Below are 21,879 nucleotides of genomic sequence, written 5' to 3' on the forward strand. Positions count from 1 at the left end.
AGTTGAATGTGTGTGTGTGTCTGAACTTTGATAGAAAATAAAAAATTGAAATTTTCACTCGAGGGAAGACTTGAACCAAGGACCTCTCGTTCCACAGCTGCTCACGCTAACCACAGGACCACTTAGCTGGTGCTCTCCTTAATGTTGCCTATCTTGAACATGGACTACTCAGTTTGTATATTTTGCTTATTTTTTTCATAGTTCCACACAACTTCTTCCTGTTTTCTCGATTGATCTGTGTTCAGTTTCTCAAGGCCTATCTACTGTGCCAACTTATAACTAAATCTGAGGGGGGTGCGATGGGGAGGTTCCCTTGTTGGGAGGTTGCTTAGAATAACACAGTGTCGCAGGAGAGTGGTGATTTGCGTACTATCGTGCTGAAATAAATGTTTTAGCCACACACACACAGACTGATAACCATTGGTCTGACTCGATGGCCAACATGAGTTTGGTTTTTAGGTGCTTTTCTATGATCATTTAAGCAAATGGTAGGCTCGTCACTACCTCCGCCAAAGAAAATATGATACTCGAATAGCTAAAGTACAATAACACAAAGAACAAAGTTTACAAAATTTGCAGAGTGTAGCAAGCATGACTTCCCTCCCTTGGGTTAACTGGCACAGAAATGGCATCCGGTGACACATTTAAGTAAAATAATTTTTGCCTAACATGAAAAACAGTGGACCCTGCACAGTTCAAAAATGGCTCTGAGCACTATGGGACTCAACTGCTGAGGTCATTAGTCCCCTAGAACTTAGAACTAGTTAAACCTAACTAACCTAAGGACATCACAAACATCCATGCCCGAGGCAGGATTCGAACCTGCGACCGTAGCGGTCTTGCGGTTCCAGACTGCAGCGCCTTTAACCGCACGGCCACTTCGGCCGGCCCCTGCACAGTGAAACGAAAGTTGGGAAAGAGAGAAATTTTATTACAGACCAGTAAGCTTTTATTCTACAAGATAGTTATAAAGTACATGGAATGCTCCAAAACAGCAATACAGATTATTGGCCAAAAATAGAGTAACAAATGATTCAGTGTGTGGAAGACAAATCCTCAAAGCTTATTTTTTACAATATTTTCAGATGTTCTGTAACATAGTGGTCTAAGTTTCAATGTAAAAGTTATAAGAAATGATATGTAGGTCACCAGAAAGATTGCATTAGCTTCCATGGGCTGCAAGGTGCCCATGTTGACACATTCAGGTGCGTATAAACGGACACGCAAGTGGGTTGCATAGCAAAGGCAGACAACTGCAGCAGAAAACAGCACGGCACAGCAGTAGCCACCGCAATGGACGTAGGATTGTTACCACAGCAGGGCTGGTCTCTGTTATGAAGACCACTAGCCACGAGAGAGAGGTACAAAAACTTCAGGGTGAGGCAAAAGTCTGGATACACACCTACAAAAGCCGAAATGTGTGAGGAATCATAATGGCTTCTGGTATGGTGTATCTGTAAGTGGCCGGGCAGTGTGGCCGAGCGGTTCTAGGCGCTTCAGTCAGGAACCGCGCGACCGCTACGGTCGCAGGTTCGAATCCTGCCTCGGGCATGGATGTGTGTGATGTCCTTAGGGTTAGTTAGGTTTAAGTAGTTCTAAGTTCTAGGGGACTGATGATCTCAGACGTTAAGTCCCATAGTGCTCAGAGCCATTTGAACCGTTTTATCTGTAAGTGGGGGCGCAACTTATAAAAGCTATGGCGACAAAGGCGGCCATCTTGAAATCCGCCATCATGGATTTGGATTACATGTTTCAAATCGGAAGCGCGTCATGTGGCACATTATTTTGAATTGTCTGTTTCTCAGGAATACACATGTGAAATCTGTTTTCAGATATCATCATTTGTATAGTAGTTCCGGCTTGTTAAAGTTTAGGGAATTTGTCAGAGTCGGCATTACAGCATATTCATAGTATGAAGGCTTTCACAACCGGATGACATATCCTCTGGTAAACCTTCCGGGATGTAAGGTCGTGGTCCATGAAACTCTTCAGCTCCTAACGTTTCGTCCAGAGCTGCGCTGGACATTTTCAGAGGGGTGTTTCTCCTCCAGTGAAACACCGGCAAGACTCACCGGAGGAGAAACACCCCCCTGAAGATGTCCAGCGCAGCTCTGGACGAAACGTTAGGAGCTGAAGAGTTTCATGGACCACGACCTTACATCCCGGAAGGTTTACCAGAAGATATTACAGCATATTCTTAATATGGCGTCCATTGCGTTGGAGAGACAATCGGAGTTTTTTGCCAGTCCTACTGCACACGTTGCAGGATCTGTCGGTCAACAGAGGCACATGTTTCCTCAATACACTGGATTTTTACCTCATAGACAATTGATTTAAAATGTTCGCACAGATAAAAGTAAGGATATGTACGATCAGGTGACCATGGTGGCCATTCGATATGATCCCTCCTACCTATTCGGTGACCTCCATAAACTGATTTCAGTAGAATATTGGGGAAGTGCACTGTTTTGTTGGAAGAAGGTTGGGAAATCACCCTGCGGGTTCAACAGTGTTGGACGCACATAATGACGGAGCACGTTAGGATACCTCTCCCAATCCGAAGTTCCATCAATAAACACTGGACCCATGATTCTTGTGCCCCAATCCCACACGAAACCACCACTTTTTACCACCAGCACCTTTACAGAGATCCAAACATCAGGGGTTTGCATCTGACCAGTAACGATGATTCTATTTGTTTACTTCTTTTGCACATAAAAATTAGCTTTGACCACTAAACAACACCTGTAGTATGAAGTCTAGATTCATGTTACACTGATGTAGAGCCCATTCTGCAAACTCCACCCGTCAATCAGGATCATCCTCTGAGAGATAATGTTGCAATTGTAACTTGTTCACGTACCATTGGTGTATGTGCAGCACACGCAGGATTGAATACTGACTGACACCAGGTGTTGCTCATAACTGGCGCATACTGCGTTGCGGACTTTTCACAACAAATGGTCAGGTTTACACAGGTACACGTGTACAATAGTCAGTAGACATTGCAACATGCATTTTACAGAGTGCCGGCCGGGGTGGCCAGAGCGGTTCTAGGAACCTCGCGATTGCTACGGTCGCTGGTTCGAATCCTGCATTGGGCATGGATGTGTGTGATGTCCTTAGGTTAGTTAGGTTTAAGTAGTTCTAAGTTCTAGGGGACTGATGACCTCAGAAGTTTAAGGGGCTCCGGAAAGGCTCAAAATCATGAAAAGTTCAATTTTTACTTTTTTGCGTTTTCTGAATCTGCAGACTATTACCTTTTAATAGATATATAATTTATTCAATTCCGAAGACTACAACTATTTTTAAATTTTTTTTTTGAAATGTGTTCTACATGGGCGTGACCCACTGTGGCGCTGTTAAACTGCTGTCAAATGGTGTTCTTATTAACGTCCATGTTCATCAGGTACATTTTAGTGATGTGTGATAAAGTATGTGTTGTGCCTAACCTGTGATGATTCAATACATATCGCTGGTGTGATTGTCGATTGTTTCATGTTTATTTACTCTGTCGTTATCTCGAAAATATTCGTAATTAATTCTGTTTCTTGAGTCTCTGTTTGTTGAAGTATAATAATGAGTAAAAGTAAAGTTATTAGAAATCCTCTGAAGGCTTTTAAGAAAAGGATAAATGTTGGAAAGCCAAAGGTATTTAGAAATATGGGAATGAAGATAGGTTCTAACATGGTACGAGCGATGCTTGCTTTAGACAAGGAACGCCTTCGGGCTGCAGACAGGGCTGTAAAGAGTCTAGAAATACAAGCAAGAGTAAACAGGAGGAGGAACAAGAGGAAGCTGGAGGATGAAGATAGTCCATCCTATGGACCTGGAATGCACTAAAAAGTTAATCCAATCTTTGTCGCTCGATTCCCAAAACTTTTATTTTCTCATACTAATTACATGTTTTCTAAGGATCTTCCAAACATATTTGTTGCAAACTTTCAGTAAATGTTACACAGTACCTTCTGCATAATTTAACACAGCCTTTTTTCCAAAAAACTGTATATTTTTGAATATATAAATAAAAAATTGCAAAAAAATGTTGTGAATTTTCATTACAATTGAAAAAAAATCATCTTTAATAACTGAACTAAAATTTTGTAAAATCCCTGTGTTAAGTTGTAGCCCATATTCCAATAAATAATCTGTAAAAAGTTCAACTTCCTACCTCAAATACTTTGTGAGGAAAGATGTAATTTATAAGCGTTATTTTAACATTCCAAGTATAGGGCGTTCCGGAGCCCCTTAAGTCCCATAGTGCTTAGAGCAATTTGAATCATTTTACAGAGTAAAAATTGATAATACGTACTTTTCGCACACTCGCCTCTAAGCGTTACCGTGGGTGACGCACTACAGTTGTTGTACAGTTCTCAATAATGTTCGAATATCTCACAGTCACCTTCAGTATACCTGTACACCCTTTGGAGAACACGTATTGTTTGAGAGCCTCTGCACATTCCCTAATGAGAACAGTAGCGTTCATGATGCGACACAGCAGTTCATCTCGCTTATTCACCTTTCGTTTGTATACCTCAGCCTTCATCCAAACCTATAAACAAACATATAGTGGCCTAGTGCCTCCCGATCTTGATGGACTGCCACGACCAGTCTAGCGATCAGGATTAGTGCGGCTGAGATGTTCTCTCACATGTCTTGTAAAATATAGAGGGCCTCTGACGTACTGGAAGTATGTAGTAGTCCACATGGCCAAAGGAACATCCTCAAGGTGTTCAACAAACGAATTTTTCAAAATATTTAACTAATTCTGTACCGTCGTCCACTCTTCTAAAATGACTGGATCGACACTATGTGATCAAAAGTATCCGGACACCCACAAAAACAAACGTTTTTCATATTAGGTGCGTAGTGCTGCCACCTACTGCCAGGTACTCCATGTCAATGACCTCAGTAGTCATTAGACATCGCGAGAGAGCAGAATGGGGGGCACCGCGGAACTCACGGATTTCGAAGGTGGCCAGGTGATTGGGTGTCACTAGTGTCATACGTCTGTACACGAGATCTCCACACTCCTAAACATCCATAGGTCCACTGTTTTCGATGTGATTTTGAAGTTGAAAAGTGAAGGGACACGTACAGCACAAAAGCGTACAGGCCGACTTCGTTTGTTGACTGACAGAGAACGCCGACAGTTGAAGAGGGTCGTAACGTGTAATAGGCAGACATCTATCCTGACCATCATACAGGAATTCCAAACAGCATCAGGATCGACTGCAAATACTATGACAGTTAGGCGGGGTGTGAGAAAACTTGGATTTCATGGTCGAGCGGCTGCTCATAAGCAGCACATCACGCCGATAAATGCCAAACGACGCCTCGCTTGGTGCAAGGAGCGTAAACATTGGACGATTGAACAGTGGAAAAACGTTGTGTAGAGTGACGAATCACGGTATACAATGTGGCAATCCGATGGCAGGGTGTGGGTATGGCTAATGCCCGGTGAACGTCATCTGCCAGCGTGTGTAGAGCCAATAGCAAAATTCGGAGGCGGTGGTGTTATGGTGCGGTCGTGTTTTTCGTGGAGGGGGCTTGCACGCCTTGTTGTTTCGCGTGACACTATCACAGCACAGGCCTACACTGATATTTTAGGCACCTTCTTGCTTCCCACTGTTGAAGAGCAATTCGGGGGTGGCGATTGCATCTTTCAAAATGATCGAGCACCTGTTCATAATGCACGGCTTGTGGCGGAGTGGTTACACGACAATGTTCGCCCCTGTTAGATGAGTGGCCAGCGCGGTGGAATGCGACGCCAATGGGTCCGGGTGCGATTCCTGGCTGGGGAAGGAGATTTTTCTCCACTTTGGGACTGGGTGTTGTGTTGTCCTCATCATCATTTCATCCCCATCTCCGATGGGCAAGTCGCCCAATGTGGCGTCGAATGCAATAAGTACTTGCCCTCAGTGGCCAAACTTCCCCAAATGGGGGACTCCCGGCCCACAATTCCGTACGCTCATTTCCATTTTTACACGACAATAACATCCCTGTAATGGACTGGCCTGCACAGAGTCCTGACCTGAATCCTATAGAACACCTTTGGAATGTTTTGGAACGCCGACTTCGTGCCAGGCCTCACCGACTACATCAATCAGTGCAGCACTCTGTGAAGAATGGGCTATCATTCCCCTTCCGCAAGAAACCTTCCAGCACCTGAATGAATGTATGCCTGCGAGAGTGGAAGCTGTCATCAAGGCTAAGGGTGGGACAACATTATACTAAATTCCAGCAATACCGATGGAGGGCGCCACGAACTTCTAAGTCATTTTCAACCAGGTGTCAAGATACTTTTGATCACATAGTGTATCAACATGCTACCAATCGTAATGCACCAAACATTGATTGAAACACTAATCTAGAAATTGATTTATACTGCAGCATGTGGAATTTCCTGCGACCATCGATGGTTATTACGTGTGTTGTTGATCCTATTCTGGATAAACTTGGCTTCATCAGTAAAACGTACTAATGGAAGCAAGACACGATTGTCATTTAACCAGTGGTAAAATTCAAGTCATGTGGTATTGTCGCCAATCAGGAGATTGTGAACTCGCCTCTGTTTGAAATGGGTACAAGTTTTCTCCATGTAACGTTCACCATACACGTGTTTGTGGAACACTGATATCTGAAGAAAGTCGCCGTGTGCAGGTAGGAGACCTGCGCTGCACCATTTCAACAATATGTTGCTATTCCTGCACAGATCGTTGAACTATATGCTTAGAAGAAAAATGGGTACTTGGAAGAATACCATTTTCACGTAATGTGCTTAATACTCTGGTAAACACGCTACGATCAAGAATTAGATGTGTCGGAAAATGCCCACAATATTCTGCAACACTACCATCACAGAAGCTGTATACATACACCATATCTGCATAATCTTCACTGATGTAGATGTGTGGCATTTTAGCCAGTGCATATGGAAACACTGATGACCGATACTTAACGCAATGGACAACTGCACGTTCACCAAGCTAATTTAATGGCAGAAAGACATCCTGACCAAAGAGGTTGAAAGCAACGAGGTCGGTTGAGCTAGAATGAAACATCAAAGAGGTTAGGTGGGCAAGATACATATGTGCGTGCCACTAGCCCCAAGACAAGAGTACTTCAAAGGTTTTCTACGTTGGAACTCATTCAGAATATGTCCGTCCATATGAAGTTTTTGGCTTCAAATGAGCTTTCCTGTCATATCCCTTAACAATGACTGCTCCTCCTGGGACATCCTTTATTCTAATGTTTATTCACATTGCAGAGTAACGTTTCTCCTATCTGATGTGGTTGCCATTAGCTGCATGTGTCTTATGACAATCAGCAATCATATCCTTCATAGCTCACCAACAGTAATTGACTCCATGTACTAGACAAATCAGTTTTTTCTATGTCCTAGTGGAATTTCCATAATGGCAGGAATCCCTGTTGTTGTTCGTGATGTGGCACAGACATTAGGTGAAAGGCAGTAACTACGAACAATGGAGAAGTGACTCATGGAATTCAGAGAGCTTGCAGACTGGAAGCAGCCACCTCCGAGACGCTGACGACACTGACCTTGGCTCCCGCGCTGAGCAGCACTCTGCAGAAGGCTCCCCCAAGCACTCCCCCAGCTCCAGTCACCAGGGCTACTTTTCCTGTGGGGTCCATCCTGAAATGCAAACACAACTCTTCAGAAACCCCTCTGTCCGTAGTTTGTAATTCATGTGGATGCCGGAATATCAGCAGACAGGTCTCATTACACTCTTAGAAAAACTCAAGTTTTATGAAATTGATGACTTTACACACAAATGGTTTGAATCATATTTAACAAAACACAATGCAGAAAGTTATGCTAAATAAAGTAGGGAGGATAGAAAATTTCAGTGACTGGGGAGAAATCACAAAGGGAGCCACAGGGTTCAATTTTGGGTCCACCCCTATTCCTTATACACTCATGAGTCAAAACATTGTGACCACTGATCACTGTGAGGTTGAATGCCTCTTGGCGGTGTTGCAGGAACATGATGAAGTAAGGAAACAATGTAAGCGGAAGAGAGACGAATGGGCAGGTGTCAGAGAGAAGATAAGGGCCACAAATGTTGAGGAAACCCGTTGATATAAGCAGTTTTGACAAAGGGCACATTGTTGTGGCGCTGTGGCTGGAAATGGGAGTCTTTGAAACGGCGAAGTTGGTCACCTGTTGGCGTACTACTGATGTGAGCATCTATGGAAAGTGGTTGAAGGATGGTGAAATAACGAGTAGGCTGTATGGTATTGGACGACCATGTCTCATCACAAAAGTCAGAGGTCGGAGGATCCCCCACTGTGTAATCGAGGATAGGCAGCGATCTGTGACAGATCTGACGACAGAGTGCAATGCTGGTGCAGGTACAAGTGTTTCGGAGCAGACCGTTCAAAGGCCTTTGTTGAACATAGAGAGCTTCACATCAAATGACACACACACGTGTTCCTGTGTTAACCCAACGACATGGACAGTTATGATTGCCCACTGCAGTCAGTTATGATTGTAGTGGGCAGAGCATCACTGAGTTTTTACTCTGGATTAATGGAAATGTATCGCCTATCGAATGAATCGCATTTCTTGTTACACCAAGTCGATGGTCGGCTCTTTACACGCCAGCATGAAGGCAAATGGCTGCTCAAAACATGCATCACCTCACAGATGCAGGATGGTAGGGCAGAATTATGCAATGGGGTACACTGACTTGGGCTTCCGTGGGATCTGAGATGGTAATCAAATGCATCATGACAGCAATGAACTACGTGGACACTATTGCAGGCAACCTGCATTGCTTCATGTTTGAAGTCTTCCCCTACGGCAATGACATCCACTAGCAGGATGTCCATGTTGCAAGATCAGAATCATACTTCAGTGGCTTCTGGAGCAAGATAGTGAGCTTACATCAATGTCTTTTCCAACAAATGTCCCTGATCTGTTACTATTGTAATACATATTGGGCACAAGCTGTGTGCCCGTAAACCACCATTCTGTAGTTTGCTGGAGTTACTTGACCTGTGCGGAGACATCTGGTCCCACATACTTCTTCGATCCAGTTGTGGACTGGTAGAATGTATTCCAAGCAGAATATATGTTGTACTGTGTTTGAAAAGTGGAACAACATGCTATTAAACAGGTGGTCATAATGTTCTGGCTCATTGGAGTATATGTGAATGACATACTAGTTAATATTCAACAAGCAGAATTAATAGATTTTGCAGACAGTATTAGTGTTATAATAAATCCCATTACTAAGAAAGCAGTAGAACAAAATGCCAGTGATGTTTTTCAGAGGATTATTAACTGATTCCGTAATTTTGAGAAAACACTTTATATCCGGTTCTGTACTAGAAACTGAGTAATACTAACAGCTGATGTAGCACAAGAACACAGGTCAGTAAATAGGACAGAAAGCTCCAAATTGTTAAAAATTTGAACAGAATCATATTACTGAGTTTCTCAAACAATTAAGTTAGCTACTTTTGCCTGTAATATAACTGCTTGCCTTGGAACCAAATCAACCTCCTGACATATTGTGGTTGTTTCCACTTATAAACGTCGCATGGCAAAACTTTCTGGGGTGTTCAGATTTTATGGACCTTACATGAGATTGATCCATAATGACAGGACAATACAGTATGAGATCCTCAGAAAATAATTATTATATTATATCAGTATAAGGCAATTGCATTTAATCTCATGTACCGAAAACTAACACAACAGTCTCTACCAATATGGACAATGGCATGGAACAAACAAGTTAAAGCGAAACGCACGTGGTTAATGATATCGTAAAACTCCCATTCATCAAGATAACTGTTAGCTTCAGCGCAGAAAGGGATCAGGCCAGAACAGTACATTATTCCTTTTAAGGTAAATAAGACCGATAAAGATGAATCCGTGGTCTAGGGATTGCCGGCACGGTAGCTCAGCGTGTTCGGTCAGAGGGTTAGCTGCCCTCTGTAATAAAAAAACTGAGTGAATTGACCAATAACGAACTTCAACGGGCGTCAGGGAACGTCCGCCACGAACAATTGCAACTGACTATAACGACCAAAAATGAGATAAAAAAAGGGGTAGCGTCTTTGATTCTTAATCAAAACGTCTTCGGTCCCGGGTTCGATCCCCGCCACTGCCAAAATTTTGATAAATAATCAGCATTGGCGGCCGAAGACTTCCGGCATAAGAAGTCAGCCTCATTCTGCCAACGGCCTTGTCAAAGAGGGCGGAGGAACGGATAGAGGTTCAGGGCACTCTCTTGTCCTAGGGGTGGGAAATTGCCCCTAAAGGCGGAAGAATCAGCAATGATCAACGACATGAGGATGCAGAAGGTAATGGAAACCACTGCATTAAAGACACGTAACGTGTATCCACAGGACATGTGGCCTGTAATTGAAGAAGTGTCATGATGATCTCTCCATTGGCAAAATATTCCGGAATAGTCCCCCATTCGGATCTCCGGGAGGGGACTGCCAAGGGGGAGGTTACCATCAGAAAAAGATTGAATAATCAACGAAAGGATAACGTTCTACGAGTCGGGGCGTGGAATGTCAGAAGCTTGAACGTGGTAGGGAAACTAGAAAATCTGAAAAGGGAAATGCAAAGGCTCAATCTAGATATAGTAGGGGTCAGTGAAGTGAAGTGGAAGGAAGACAAGGATTTCTGGTCAGATGAGTATCGGGTAATATCAACAGCAGCAGAAAATGGTATAACAGGTGTAGGATTCGTTATGAATAGGAAGGTAGGGCAGAGGGTGTGTTACTGTGAACAGTTCAGTGACCGGGTTGTTCTAATCAGAATCGACAGCAGACCAACACCGACAACGATAGTTCAGGTATACATGCCGACGTCGCAAGCTGAAGATGAACAGATAGAGAAAGTGTATGAGGATATTGAAAGGGTAATGCAGTATGTAAAGGGGGACGAAAATCTAATAGTCATGGGCGACTGGAATGCAGTTGTAGGGGAAGAAGTAGAAGAAAAGGTTACAGGAGAATATGGGCTTGGCACAAGGAATTAAAGAGGAGAAAGAATATTTGAGTTCTGTAACAAGTTTCAGCTAGTAATAGCGAATACCCTGTTCAAGAATCACAAGAGGAGGAGGTATACTTGGAAAAGGCCCGGAGATAAGGGAAGATTTCAATTAGATTACATCATGGTCAGACAGAGATTCCGAAATCAGATACTGGACTGTAAGGCGTACCCAGGAGCAGATATAGACTCAGATCACAATATAGTAGAGATGAAGAGTAGGCTGAAGTTCAAGACATTAGTCAGGAAGAATCAATACGCAAAGAAGTGGGATACGGATGTACTAAGGAATGACGAGATACGTTTGAAGTTCTCTAACGCTATAGATACAGCAATAAGGAATAGCGCAGTAGGCAGTACAGTTGAAGAGGAATGGACATCTCTAAAAAGGGCCATCACAGAAGTTGGGAAGGAAAACATAGGTACAAAGAAGGTAGCTGCGAAGAAACCATGGGTAACAGAAGAAACACTTCAGTTGATTGATGAAAGGAGGAAGTACAAACATGTTCCGGGAAAATCAGGAATACAGAAATACAAGTCGCTGAGGAATGAAATAAATAGGAAGTGCAGGGAAGCTAAGACGAAATGGCTGCAGGAAAAATGTGAAGACATCGAAAAAGATATGATTGTCGGAAGGACAGACTCAGCATACAGGAAACTCAAAACAACCTTTGGTGACATTAAAAGCTACGGTGGTAACATTAAGAGTGCAACGGGAATTCCACTGTTAAATGCAGAGGAGAGAGCAGATAGGTGGAAAGAATACATTGAAAGCCTCTATGAGGGTGAAGATTTGTCTGATGTGATAGAAGAAGAAACAGGAGTCGATTTAGAAGAGATAGGGGATCCAGTATTAGAATCGGAATTTAAAAGAGCTTTGGAGGACTTACGGCAAATAAGGCAGAAGGGATAGATAACATTCCATCAGAATTTCTAAAATCATTGGGGGGAAGTGGCAACAAAACGACTATTCACGTTGATGTGTAGAATATATGAGTCTGGCGACATACCATCTGACTTTCGGAAAAGCATCATCCACACAATTCCGAAGACGGCAACAGCTGACAAGTGCGAGAATTATCGCACAATCAGCTTAACAGCTCATGCATCGAAGCTGCTTACAAGAATAATATACAGAAGAATGGAAAAGAAAATTGAGAATGCGCTAGGTGACGATCAGTTTGGCTTTAGGAAAATTGAAGGGACGAGAGAGGCAATTCCGACGTTACGGCTAATAATGGAAGCAAGGCTAAAGAAAAATCAAGACACTTTCATAGGATTTGTCGACCTGGAAAAAGCGTTCGACAATATAAAATGGTGCAAGCTGTTCGAGATTCTGAAAAAAGTAGGGGTAAGCTATAGGGAGAGACGGGTCATCTACAATATGTACAACAACCAAGAGGGAATAATAAGAGTGGACGATCAAGAACGAAGTGTTCGTATTAAGAAGGGTGTAAGACAAGGCTGTAGCCTTTCGCCCCTACTCTTCAATCTGTACATCGAGGAAGCAATGATGGAAATAAAAGAAAGGTTCAGGAGTGGAATTAAAATACAAGGTGAAAGGATATCAATGATACGATTCGCTGATGACATTGCTATCCTGAGTGAAAGTGAAGAAGAATTAAATGATCTGCTGAACGGAATGAACAGTCTAATGAGTACACAGTATGGTTTGAGAGTAAATCGGAGAAAGACGAAGGTAATGAGAAGTAGTAGAAATGAGAACAGCGAGAAACTTAACATCAGGATTGATGGTCACGAAGTCAATGAAGTTAAGGAATTGTGCTACCTAGGCAGTAAAATAACCAATGACAGACGGAGCAAGGAGGACATCAAAAGCAGACTCGCTATGGCAAAAAAGGCATTTCTGGCCAAGAGAAGTCTACTAATATCAAATACCGGCCTTAATTTGAGGAAGAAATTTCTGAGGATGTACGTCTGGAGTACAGCATTGTATGTTAGTGAAACATGGACTATAGGAAAACCGGAACAGAAGAGAATCGAAGCATTTGAGATGTGGTGCTATAGACGAATGTTGAAAATTAGGTGGACTGATAAGGTAAGGAATGAGGAGGTTCTATGCAGAATCGGAGAGGAAAGGAATATGTGGAAAACACTGATAAGGAGAAGGGACAGGATGATAGGACATCTGCTAAGACATGAGGGAATGACTTCCATGGTACTAGAGGGAGCTGTAGAGGGCAAAAACTGTAGAGGAAGACAGAGATTGGAATACATCAAGCAAATAATTGAGGACGTAGGTTGCAAGTGCTACTCTGAGATGAAGAGGTTAGAACAGGAAAGGAATTCGTGGCGGGCTGCATCAAACCAGTCAGTAGACTGATGACCAAAAACAAAAAAAAAAAACAAAAAAACAAAAAAACAAAAAAAGCCGGAGACCGAGGGTAAGTGGCTGAACATCATTAACTTGGCTAGGCTGCGATCCAGAAAGAAAAATAAAAATGTATTCACCTCCAGCGACCGCACAAGTGTGTGGAAATAAGTGAGAGGATTGAGAGCTTTACTTTCTGCAAAGTGAGGACGATATGCTTCACGTATCATGGCGACAGATAGCGAAGCGGTAGTTAATTATTCCTGCGGGAATTTTTGTGGGCAAAGAAATTGTGCAGATTGCTCCAACCCATAACGAGTGTGAAATAGCCATTATTTCGACTAGGGATAGATTAACGTTCTACGGAACGCAGGAAAGTTGCGACTGAGTGAGTTCAATCAACGCCGGAGTAGTATTAGCATTTCAGATCCAGCACAGAGACAACGCCATTGCAGATGCCACTTGGTAAAGTACCATCGCGCATTAGGCCATGGTAAATGTTGAGTCTAGATTTTACTCACTCTAACTTCTATTGCCTTACTGGCCAAAGACTTCGCAGAGCTCCAAAACTTAGTTACAGATCTTGCATCGGAATGTCAGCTGGTTGGCTTGAACATGAACCTTTCCAAAACAAAAGTAATATCCAACAAATGGGTCCCAGCTGGAGATGTGAAAGTCAAGGACAGTCTACTAGAAGAGGTCAGTGAATATGTCTACCTTGGCCAGATTATAAATATGAAGGGAGACATAAGGCCAGAAATCTATCGACGCATCAAGCTTGGCTGGCAAGCATTTGGGAAGAATTCAAAAGTATTCAGATCAAAAATGCCAGTAAATCTGAAGAAAGCAGTATTTGATCAATGCATTCTTCCTGTGATGACGTATGGCTGCGAGACATGGACACTGAACTCATTCACAAAAGGGAAAATTAGGACAGCACAGAGAGCCATGGAGAGATCAATGCTGGGCTATACAAGAAAGGACAGGAAAAGGGCAGATGACCTCCGGTCTGTGACGACGGTTAATGACATCTTAGAGAGAGTAGGTTCCTTGAAATGGCAGTGGGCTGGCCACGTTGCAAGAAGAAAAGAGCCGGCCGCGGTGGTCTAGCGGTTCTAGGCGCTCAGTCAGGAACCGCGCGACTGCTACGGTCGCAGGTTCGAATCCTGCCTCGGGCATGGATGTGTGTGATGTCCTTAGGTTAGTTAGGTTTAAGTAGTTCTAAGTTCTAGGGGACTTATGACCACAGATGTTGAGTCCCATAGTGCTCAGAGCCATTTGAACCATTTTTGAAGAAGAAAAGACAACAGATGGACGAAGCTAGTACTGGAGTGGAGTCCGAGAGAGCACCGGAGGCCTAGATGAAGACCACCAGACAGGTGGGACAAAGACATCAAGAAGATCGCTGGTAACACCTGGCAGAGAACTTCCCAAGACCGTCCCACTTGGAGAAGACTTCTGAAAACCTACCTCAATCCACGACTCGAAGAGGCCACATCATCTAATGATTGAATTGGCTGCTGCTGATGATGATGAACTTCCATACACTTTGACCATTGAATACCAAATGCTAAGAAACTAACCTACCCTCAAATTGAGTGCATGAGAGTTTTTTCATTGGTTCAAAAAGTAAATTTATTCTCCACCAACTCAGTGCATTGACCAGTTATGACAATGTAGATTTCAGATGACCTGATGAGGATTTTTAATAATCATTCTCACCTGTGATACAAAATTTTCATGTGTAGAGATAATGATTTTAGTAATCGTCATTTCAATATGTCCAAGAATTAGATATTTTGTTATTGACTGGCAAAAGTACACTACTGGCCATTAAAATTGCTACACCATGAAGATGACGTGCTACAGACACAAAATTTAACCAACACGAAGAAGATGCTGTGATATGCAAATGATTAGCTTTTCAGAGCATTCACACAAGGTTGGCGCCAGTGGCTACACCTACAACGTGCTGACATGAGGAAAGTTTCCAACTGATTTCTCATACACAAACAGCAGTTGACCGGCATTGCCTGGTGAAACGTTGTTGTGATGCCTCGTGTAAGAAGGAGAAATGCGTACCATTACGTTTCCGACTTTGATAAAGGCCGGATTGTAACCTATCGCGACTGCGGTTTATCATAGCGTGACATTGCTGCTCGCTTTGGTCCAGATCCAATGACTGTTAGCAGAATATGGAATAGGTGGGTTCAGGAGGGTAATACGGAACGCCGTGATGGATCCCAACGGCCTCGTATCACTAGCAGTCGAGATGACGGGCATCTTATCCGCATGGCTGTAACGGATCGTGCAGCCACGTCTCACTCCCTGAGTCAACAGATGGGACGTTTGCAAGACAACAACCATCTGCACGAACAGTTCGACGACGTTTGCAGCAGCATGGACTATCAGCTCGGAGACCGTGGCTGCAGTTACCCTTGACACTGCATCACAGACAGGAGCGCCTGTGATGGTGTACTCAACGACGAACCTGGGTGCACAAATGGCAAAACGTCATTTTTTCGGATGAATCCAGGTTCTGTTTACAGCATCACGATGGTCGCATCCGTGTTTGGAGACATCGCGGTGAACGCACATTGGAAGCGCGTATTCGTCATCGCCATACTGGCGTATCACCCGGCGTGATGGTATGGGGTGCCATTGGTTACACGTGTTGGTCACCTCTTGTTCACATTGACGGCTCTTTGAACAGTGGACGTTACATTTCAGATGTGTTACGATCCATGTCTCTACTCTTCATTCTATCCCTGCGAAACCCTACATTTCAGCAGGATAATGCACGATCGCATGTTGCAGGTCCTGTACGGACCTTTCTGGATACAGGAAATGTTCGACTGCTGCGCTGGCCAGCACATTTTCCAGATCTCTCACCAATTGAAAACGTCTGGTCAATGGTGGCCGAGCAACTGGCTCACACAATACGCCAGTCACTACTCTTGATGAACTGTGGTATCGTGTTGAAGCTGCTTGGGCAGCTGTACCTGTACACGCCATCCAAGCTGTGTTTGACTCAGTGCCCAGGCGTATCAAGGCCGTTATTACGGCCAGAGGTGGTTGTTCTGGGTACTGATTTCTCATGATCTATGTGCCCAAACTGTGTAAAAATGTAATCACATGTCAGTTCTAGTATAATATATTTGTCCAATTAATACCCTTTTATCATCTGTATTTCTTCTTGGTGTAGCAATTTTAATGGCCAGTGGTGTAATTGAATATGACTGTTGTGTATCACTTGACCCCTGAAAGCAACAGTTGATAAATTATATGTAGAATAAAAAAAGAAACTTACCACTCAGAAAGTACTGATTGCACAAATGCAAGCAGCAGGAGTAATAGATGGTGTTCTCCCGCAGTCGTGAATTAGGTACCTCTTCAATGAGCTGGGCATTTTAACTGCTCTGTTCAATACATATTTTCACATTTTTGCTAGTGGAATTCTTCATAGGTAATTTATCACAATTTGAGAAGAACGGAAACCCCAAATTACAATTGTATAGGAAGAAATTACCTTTATTACCTATTATTAATACTGTCAGTGACTCTGAAAGAAGTTCCGTTTGCAGCAACAAAAAATGTTATATCATGTGCCCAATAACATGAAATGTCTCGCAGGTGGCAAAGCAAGTTTTAAATCTAATCTAAAATCATTTCCCCTGAACAACTCCTTCTGTTCCATGGACGAATTTCAATTTAAAAACTGGAAGCCTCAAAAAAATAGATCTCGGTTTTACGTGTAGTTGCGTGAGTGGGACGACAAGGTAATGTCAGGTAGTAAAGGGTACAGCAATCAGCAATCAGTCGCAATGATGTTTATTGCCTTTCTAGATTTCGATCACTGGACGGCCATCTTCAGGGTTGAAAAGCATGTCAAGTAATCGTTACGATAAGGTAACATTCATGCCTTACTAAATGAGCAGTTGTATAAGTTTCAAATTTTTAGTCAATCATAAAATACATACGAGCAAATGTAAGATTAAACGTTAAAACCAATTGTGTATACACATAGTCCCAACTGGACATTCATGTCAAAGGTTGTGTTCACACTGAGGCCTCTATTTACAGTTAACAACAAGCTGGGTTCAGTGCACATATACCACTTTACAGCGCACTCCTTTCATATAAGGTGCGTTGACAGCATGTATTAACTTTATTTTACCTTCATAATACGTATGTTTTATCATTTTATTTATTTTATACTTTTAAGAAACTTATGGACATAAAACAAATACGGTGGTTGCAACTAAAAGCAGTAACTAGTGATTTACAGTTATACTGGTGGTAACTGTGTGCACATTTTACAACGGAACATAATTTAAAAATACAAAACATTGCTCTCAGTATGAACTGAACCTCTGATATGAACAGTGCAGCTGGAACTACATGCGTATACCAGTGGTTTTAATGGTTTAACTTACATCTACTGGCATTTATTTTATGACTGACTTACATTTAAAGCTTATGTAGCTGTACATTTAATAAGGTATGCCACGTTATCTTATTGTAACTGGCTCTTCATATGCTTTTTAGTACTGAAGATGGCAACATAGTGACCGAGATGTAGATTTCCAATATGCATCATTGCGACTGACTGCTGTACCCTTACTACTTTAAATGAATACAGTAGCTGTGCGAATTGTTTTCCAGCGGAATCAAACCTGATAAAAGATAATGTATTCATTACTGGTAATACCAGTCATGTATACATTTGCTGTAAGCTGATTCGTTCCACGTCACTTCGATGAAAGAACCGTTCAAATGATCTACGGAACAAGTAACTGACTAACCAGTCAGCGAGAAGGACAGGGTGACTTCCATCAATACAGGGGCACCCAAGATCTCACCTCGCTCTTTGAATGTGGCCACTCGGAAATTTCTACAGGAAAACGAAACCTTCTGTGCTCTATCTATACCTACACTGATACTCCGCAAGCACCTTACGGCATGTGGTGGAGGGTACCCTGTACCACTACCACTCATTTCCTTTCCTGTTGCAAATACAACGAGGGAAAAACGACTGTCGGTATGCCTAGGTATGAGCCCTGATTTCTCGTATCTTATGTTCGTGGGCCTTACGTGCAATGTATGTTGGTCGGAATAGAACCGTTCTGCAGTCAGCTTCAAATGCCGGTTGTCTAAAGTTTCTCAATAGCTTTCTTTGAAAAGAATGTCGCCTTCCCCTCCAGGAATTCCCGTTTGAATTCCTGAAGGATCACCGTAACACTTACATGCTGTTAGATCCTACCAGTAACAAATCTAGCAGCCCACGTCTGAATTGCTTCAATGTCTTTCTTTAATCCGACATGGTATGGATCTCAAACACTCGAACAGTACTCATGACTAGATCGCACTAGCGTCCTACATGCGGTCTCCTTTACAGATGAACCACACCTTCCTAGAATTCTCCCAATAAACCGATATCGACCATTCGCCTTTCCCACTGAATCCTCATATGCTCGTCTCATTTCATATCGCTTTGCAAAGTTACGTCCAGGTATTTAGATGACGTGACTATGTCAAGCAGGACTAATGCTGTATCCGAACATTATGGGTTTGTTTTTCCTACTCATTCCCATTAACTTACATTTTTCTACATTTAGAGCAAGCTGCCATTTACCACACCAACTAGAAATTTTGTCTACGTCATCTTGTATCCTCTTACAGTCACTCAACTTCGACACCTTCCTGTACACCACAGCACCATCAGCAAACAACCGCAGATTGCTGCTGGGGCGTTCCTGAAGATACCCTTGTCTCACATGAACATTCGCCATCGAGGACAACTTACTGGGTTTTATAACTGAAGAAGTCTTCGAGCCACTCACATACCTCTGAACTTCTTTCATATGCTCGTACTTTCTTTAACAGTCTGCAATGGGGCACCGTATCAAACGCTTTTCGGAAATCTAGAAATGTGGAAAATGTCTGTTGCCCTTCGTCCGTAGTTCGCAGTATATCATGCGAGAAAAGGGCAAGTTGAGTTTCGGACGAGTGATGCTTTGTAAAACCATGCTTATTCGTGGACGTAATCTTCTCGGGGTCAAGAAAATTTGTTGTTCTTGTGGTCTTCAGTCCAGAGATTGGTTTGTTGCAGCTATCCCCTGCAAGCTTCATCACCTCCAAGTAACTACTGCAACCTACATACTTCTGAATCAGTTTACTGTACTCGTCTCTTGGTCTCCCTCTACGATTTTTGCCCTCCACGCTGCCCTCCAGTACTAAATTGGTGAGCCCTTCACGCCTCAGAACATGTCCTAACAACCGATCCCTTCTTCTAGTCAAGTTCTGCTACAAATTCCTCTTCTCCCCAATTCTATTCAGTACATCCTCATTAGTTATGTGATCTACCCATCTAATCTTCAGCATTCTTCTGTAGCACCACATTTCGAAAGCTTCTATTTTCTTCTTGTCCAAACTATTTATCGTCCATGTTTCTCTTCCATACATGGCTACACTCCACACAAATACTTTCAGAAACGACTTCCTGACACTTGAATCTATACTCGATGATAACAAATTTCTGTTCGCCAGAAATGCTTTCCTTGCCATAGCCACTCTACATTTTATGTCCTCTCTACTTCGATCATCGTCAGTTATTTTGCTTCCCAAATTACAAAATTTACCTACTGCTCTAAGAGTCTCATTTCCGAATCTAATTCCCTCAGCAACACCTGATTTAATTCGACTACATTCCATTATCCTTGTTTCGCTTTTGTTGATGTTCATCTTATATCCTCCTTTCAAGACACTGTCCATTCCGTTCAGCTTCTCTTCCAGGTCCTTTACCGTCTCTGCCAGAATTACAATGTCATTGGTAAACCTCAAAGTTTTTATTTCTTCTCCATGGTCTATAATACCTTCTCCGAATTTTTCTTTAGTTTCCTTTAGTGCTTGCTCAATATATAGATTGAATAACATCGGTGGTAGGCTACAACCATGTCTCACTCCCTTCCCAACCACTGCTTCCCTTTCATGCCCCTCGACTCTTGTAACTGCCATCTGGTTTCTGTATAAATTGTAAATAGCCTTCGCTCTCTGTATTTTACCCCTACTATCTTCAGAATTCGAAAGAGAATATTCAAATCAACATTGTCAAAAGCTTTCTCTAAGTGTAAACAAATGCTAGAAACGTAGGTTTCCCTTTCCTTAATCTATCTTCTAAGATAAGTCGTAGGGTCAGTATTGCTTCACGTGTTCCAACATTTCTGCGGAATGCAAACTGATCTTCTCTGAGATCGGCTTCTACCAGTTTTTTCAATCGTCTGTGAAGAATTGGTGTTAGAAGTATGCAGCCGAGAATTATTAAACTGATAGTTCGGTAATTTTCACACGTGTCAGCGCCTGCTATCTTTGGGATTGGAATTATTATATTCTTCTTGAAGTCTGAGGGTATTTTACATGTCTCATACATCTTGCTCACCAGATGGTAGAGTTTTGTCATGGCTAGTTCTCCCAAGACAATCAGTAGTTCTAATCGGATGTTCTCTACTTCCGTAGGCTTGTTTCGACTTTGGTCTTTCACTGCTCTGTCAAACTTTTCACGCGGTATCCTATCTCCCATTTCATCTACGTCCTCTTCCATTTCCAAATAATTGCCTCAAGTACAAAGTCCTTGTATAGACCCTCTATACACTCCTTCTACCTTTCTCCTTTCCCTTCTTTGCTTAGAACTGGGTTTCCTTCTGAGCTCTTGATATTCATACAAGTGGCTCTCTTTCCTCCAAAGGTCTCTCTAATTATCCTGTACGCAGTATCTATATTACCCCTTGTGAGGTAAGCTTCTACATCCTTAAATTTGTCCTCTAGCCATCCCTGCTTAGCCGTTTTGCACTTCCTGTCGATCTCATTTTTGAGACGTTTCTATTCCCTTTTTCCTGCTTCATTTACTGCATTTTTATATTTTCTCCTTTCATCAGTTAAACTCAATATCTCTTCTATTACCCAAAGATTTCTGATAGCCATCGTCTTTTTACCTACTTGACCCTCTGCTGCCTTAACTATTTCCTTTCTCAATGCTACTCATTCTTCTCCTACTGTATTTCTTTCCCCATTCTTGTCAATCGTTCACTAATGCTCTCTGTGAAACTCTCTACAACCTCTGGTTCTTTCAGTTTATCTAACCTATCCATCTCCCTTTTTAAATTTTCTAACCTACCTGCTCGATTAAGGGATCTTACATGCAACGTTCTGATCCATAGAACGCCAGTTTTCTTTCTCCTGGTGAAGATTCCCTCCTGATTAGTCCCCGCCCAGAGATCCAAATGGGGGACTATTATACCTTCGGAGTATTTTACCCAAGAGGACGCTATCATCATTTAACCGTACAGTAAGACTGCACGCCCTCAGGAAAAATTACGGCTGTAGTTTCCCCTTGGTTTCAGCCATTCGCAGTACCAGCACAGCAAGGCCATTTTGGTTATTGTTACAAGGCCAGATCAGTCAATCATCCATATCGTTGCCCCTGCAACTACTGAAAAGGCTGCTGCCCCTC

At 42.6% G+C, this 21,879-nt stretch overlaps 1 protein-coding gene across 1 annotated transcript in view; it reads right to left on the minus strand.

Annotated features, from left to right (window-relative positions):
• The window catches only part of LOC126210247 (15-hydroxyprostaglandin dehydrogenase [NAD(+)]-like), a 102,993-nt gene that overhangs the window by 63,662 nt on the left and 17,452 nt on the right, over positions 1–21,879 (minus strand). The window contains exon 2 of the mRNA XM_049939436.1: positions 7,564–7,657. Within this exon, the coding sequence (XP_049795393.1) occupies positions 7,564–7,656 (93 nt within the window). The 5' untranslated portion in view covers position 7,657. The remainder of the gene's footprint in view (positions 1–7,563; positions 7,658–21,879) is intronic.

This window comes from Schistocerca nitens, chromosome 10, assembly GCF_023898315.1.
Source record: "Schistocerca nitens isolate TAMUIC-IGC-003100 chromosome 10, iqSchNite1.1, whole genome shotgun sequence".
Lineage (NCBI taxonomy): Eukaryota > Metazoa > Arthropoda > Insecta > Orthoptera > Acrididae > Schistocerca > Schistocerca nitens.